The 4,907-nt window shown below is 40.6% G+C and overlaps 1 protein-coding gene across 1 annotated transcript in view; it reads right to left on the minus strand.

The window, feature by feature from the left end:
* The window catches only part of ARNT2 (aryl-hydrocarbon receptor nuclear translocator 2), a 39,109-nt gene extending 35,765 nt beyond the window's left edge, over nucleotides 1–3,344 (minus strand). Inside the window, exons 1-3 of the mRNA XM_010187469.1 lie at nucleotides 3,246–3,344; nucleotides 1,270–1,335; nucleotides 863–948 (exon numbers count right to left, since the gene is read on the minus strand). Coding sequence (XP_010185771.1) covers nucleotides 863–948; nucleotides 1,270–1,335; nucleotides 3,246–3,292 — 199 coding nt within the window. The 5' untranslated portion in view covers nucleotides 3,293–3,344. The remainder of the gene's footprint in view (nucleotides 1–862; nucleotides 949–1,269; nucleotides 1,336–3,245) is intronic.
* Between the last annotated feature and the right edge of the window lie 1,563 nt (nucleotides 3,345–4,907).

The following is a 4,907-nucleotide window of genomic DNA, read 5'->3' on the forward strand; positions in this document are numbered from 1 at the left end:
CAGGAAATCAACAAGAAGTTCACATCCACATGCTGGTGTCTGCACACCACTGCACAGAGTTGGTGCAAACCACCTCTTAGCATTCACAATCCCTGGACAAATGTGATTTATGCTTGTGGTATATGACCACAGAAGGGCAGGACAGCTCATGGTTTGATTCATGCCAGCAGGCGCTGTCATATTGCAAACAGCCTCTCCAACTGCTGCAAACGCCAAGGTCAACTAACCCAGTTCATGATGATGTCTGGATGAGCTCCACTGTCTCCTCTCTGAATTTTTTCAAAGGTAAATATTCCCATAGGTAATACTGAGTTACAGTAGGTAAATGTCTTTCTCTGTAGTTCAAAGCAGCATGCCAAGACATGTTTTCCAGAAAAGCAGCCTCAAAACAGTACTTACCACAAACATTTAACATTTTTTGCTAACACCACCACTGTGAAGACCTATGTGTTTAAATTGAAATTACACATTTTCATACATAGGTGCTTGCAATGCAGTACTTAGATATAAAGGCACTAGTTGATGCTTTCTAGAGGTACAAAAGGTTTGTGTTTATCTTCCTAAAAATCAGGCCATTTTTTATGCCAGTTTATCAGATTGAAAACTTTTGGCCCCAGCTGCTGCAGTCCCACATTACTGACAGCTTCTGCAGCTCTCTGTGCCAATGAAACTGAGAAGGGCTTCACATAGAAAAATGAGGAGGCCCAGAGTAACAGCAGCTGATTTCTTGATACCAAAACCTTCTCAAGATGAGACTGAATGGGTCACCCTATGGAAACTCAGCCTGGTTTTGTACCAGCAAAGAGATCCCAAGCCAGGTTTTCAGCTGCCTTGCAGATAGGTCCAAGAGACAGATACACACCTGCTGGTGGCCAAGCCTTGATATAGCCAGTGCAATGGACAACAGCGTATTGTGCTTCGCCTTCTTTTACTGGGCCAAGGCCATTCCTAAACAAGAAGTAAACACAAAAATATCACCTTGACTGACATGCAGAATAGCTTTATGTTTTAAAACTACTACTAATGATTTACTGATACTTGTAAATTACAACCAACCAACTGCCAAGCTAGAGTTCTGCACAACGTCAGTTCCACTGCAAAGCTATCCAAGCCTTAGTTGTTTTCCATAATACTTCTTGGAAGTGCTATTTCATGCTGTGTGCTAATGCAGATGTTTGTCCAGGTAGTAATCCCTGATTGAGCATTAGGCCAGGGGAAAATGAGAGTGCTTATGGTAACTAACTGTTGTAGTAAGTCAAGTAATCGTACCTGTATCTTTTCCTCATCGTGGTTATTCTGTTCAGAGGTAAATGATCAAGAGGAGCGTTTCCACACCTGAAAGTAAATGAATACTTAAAAGGGCTCAAAAATGAAAATAAATACCCAAGATGAAAATGCATTTTAAGATCTTCATTAGTATATCTAAGTAGACAATAATGGATGTTTATTTGTGGCAGAAAGTCACAGATTCATGTTTTCTTAGAACGTGCTGCTTCCACAGGCTGCGTTTTTTGGGTGTGCTACAAATACTGCCTTTATTTTATAAAGAAAAAAAGTAGAGACTACGAAAAGATTCCCTCCTGCCTCTCCACACCTACAGACTATATGAAATGCTATAGGAGAATGTAAATCAGGCCCCCAAATATCCTCACAAAACAATCTCAGTAGCTTCCCTGGACAGAATATTTCAACTGCCATACACCAGCTAAAACATTAGCAGATGTTCATCCAATTTCTGCAAGAACAGACTATCTACACTGTCAAGTAACTTTGTTTAACACTTGTTCATGTATATTTCGTGGTATTTCTAACTATGCCTAACTGTATAATTTGAACAATCCATCTGAAGCTAAGTAAATAGTCTGAAGGGTAAAACCAGTTCATTTTCAATGGAAAAAAAGAACAATAACGAGGAAAAAAGTAATCACAAGGAAAGTTCACATTATTTGAGGCTCATTCTTCCCATAAGGTTTTTTTTTCATTTGTTATTATTCTTCTTTCTTACTTTTTTTTAATACCAATCACTGCCAAGAAGAAGGAATGAACAATTAAAATAAGATTTAGAATTACAAAAACAATGTCGCTACTGGCATGTATAAAATTACTCTCATGCACTGAAGTTTACAGAATCAGGGTGCTAGGAAATAAATGCAATCTGAAATGTTTTAAAGGCTGAGGAAAAACTGTAAACAGGACATTAGGCCTGGTTTTCTTTGCATAAAAAAAAGTCCTCCTCATATGACCACTATGAGCAGCTTGGAGGAAGAGAACGCGATGTCTCAAGTGTCTCTGCCGGTTGTATTTCTCTACCCTCAGTTAAGGAGAAAAAAAGGACCTATAGCTTTGAAGTCTAATCCTGTGGGTATGAAGTACATAAACCCCTTACAAAGGCACTCAAGAGCCACGCATTCAGCTTCCTCACACGACTGGAAGAAAACCCAGCACATAACTGAAGTACACTATTGCAATGTGTAGGTTATTTTGCTTTGGATGTTTCATTCCATGATAAATTTTGCATTCTCTGTTTTCAGCACATGTATTGGATATAGGCTGCAATTATGTACTTTCCCCCCCTAACCACACAGGATGAAATTTATTGTAATAGCAACAGGCATTTTATCCTGTTAGCACTACAACAACTGAAGTGCCCACAAGCCCAGTCAGAAGCACTGGGCAGGCAGATTTCTTTAAAGAAGCCCAAGCAATGCAAGAGAAGTTGGAAAATTGCAAAATAAAACCCCTCTAACAATTACTCATTTATCTCGCATCAACCAGCTGACATTTGGTTAATTCGTACCAGGCTTAGGTTAATTCCTACATAGCTGGCAAGTTTGCAACTGAATTCCTGTTTGTCTTCAAGATTCTTTTGATATTATTGGTTTGCTGAAAAAATACACAGAGTTGGACTTCCATTACACTTGCAAAAGCTTTGTTCCCAAAGTACTCAGTCAGATAATTTGACTAGAAGAGACAACGGCTTACATTCCAGGGGCGAAACTGTCATGAAGTTCGCTGGGGAAAGCATCCTACACCCCACACTGATAAAAATAACTGCAACACACAAATGCAGTGCTGTTTTACCATTAATCATAAAGGAAGACAGGTTTCAGTTTTACTCCTGTTGCAAAAAGCATTCTGGAAATGCTTAACGGCAGTGTGTCGTTACAGTTTCGGTTTGTAAGTGGGGTTAAGTCCAAGCTGAGACAGGACTGGAACCATCACAGGAAGTCAAGGTAAATGCGTACCTCATCCTACAAATGAAAGAGCGCCTTGATCCCATGCACATTCTCATCGAGGACTGCTGACCCTCCTTCTTTACTGTTCCGGTCTTCAAGTCCAGGATTCGTCCTAGAAAAGCCAGGTAGAGAAACTGATGTTCAGTACACAAATTTAATTCTGTTTACTACAAAGTAAGTAAGTTCATAAGATAAATGCTATTAGCCTAGTTAGGGGAAAAAACATCAACAAGAAATCTTGCTCCTGGTTTCACATCAGTTATGTGCTTGGCTTAACCAACGATTTCAGCAAAGCTGACTCTGAGTCACAACAGCGATGGCTCTTTTCCCAGCTGGCCCAAGACCAACTTCCAAGGCAGGATCAAACGTCTGGAGGCTGAGAAGACAACGGCAGCAAGCACAGCTTTTTGACTCGATCTGCTCGCTACACTTTTTACCAGAACTGTGGGTAAAGCAACACACATCACTGCCCTGACAGCTGCTCCTCTTTATCCGTGCTCTCATGTCTATCCAAAATGTTCTCACTGTAACACCACCTCATGTATTCAGAGCAGCAGCAATGGTGAGGAACAACATAAGACCAAGCTTTTCTCCTTGATGGTGAGATACAGGATATGCCACAGCAGCACCTGTGGTAAGGCCCTTTCAGAGTTGATAATAAACTGACATGTCAGCAAATTTTAAAAATTAATTTTCAGCTGGATCAATGAGATGACCTGACTCACCACATCACAACACAAGTCTGTGCAAGGTCCATGACTGGACCCTGCTGATCAGCACAAGCTGAAAACAAACCTCAGAATCTCACCCCACAGCTCAGCACTGAAAAGGGATGACAATGACCAAGTCCTCTCAAGAGAGGATAGGACAGAGGGAGCGCTGCGCGGATGCTCCTACAGTAAGTTATGAGAGGCCTTCATTAAAAACAAGGTAGCAAGGTGGTTAAGATTAATCTTTCCATTCTCCTGAGACAAAACAGAAGGCAGTGATTACTACAGACAGGTTCAGGAGGGAGGGTACAGGGTATCACCTACAACCCTATTGTATATCACCAAAGAAGTAACAGCATGGACTTCTGCATCTACAGCTCAATTGCTAACAGATGACTATAAACTCTTGCACATTAGTAACACAGACTAGAAATGAGTTACTGGCCCAGATCCACAATGCTTCAGGGCTGGATACAGCCACAGAAGTGACAGTGGGCAAGAGAAATGCAGTGGAACAGCTGCTGGACAATTAAATGACAGCCACCAGTGTCAGTGACACACGGCCATGAGCAAACCCACATCTATAATGTAGGTACAGTACTGAAACCATACAAGGCAAAGTCTATACTGTAATTTAACTAGCCACATTTACAGCAGTATAAGATACCATACTCTGACTGTGCTAAATTGAAGAGTGCAGAATATATTCAAAGTCTCCCTCATCTGATTTCTTCAAAAGTCTCTGTCCAAAAACTAAGTTCTGAAATAAACCCTACTGCCAAATGTTAATTTCAGAATTATTTTAACTGAAAATACTTGCCTCCATCCATGAATGGGAATAAAAACACTACAAAACGGTTAAAAGATAAGTATTTTAGATAAGGAACAAGGCAGCAGCATTTTATTCTGAAGGTACACTAAAGACTTCCCCACCAAGGTGGGGGGAAGTGTTGATCTGCTA

The sequence above is a fragment of the Mesitornis unicolor genome, unplaced genomic scaffold (genome assembly GCF_000695765.1).
Source record: "Mesitornis unicolor isolate BGI_N332 unplaced genomic scaffold, ASM69576v1 scaffold30076, whole genome shotgun sequence".
Classification (NCBI taxonomy): Eukaryota; Metazoa; Chordata; class Aves; order Mesitornithiformes; family Mesitornithidae; genus Mesitornis; species Mesitornis unicolor.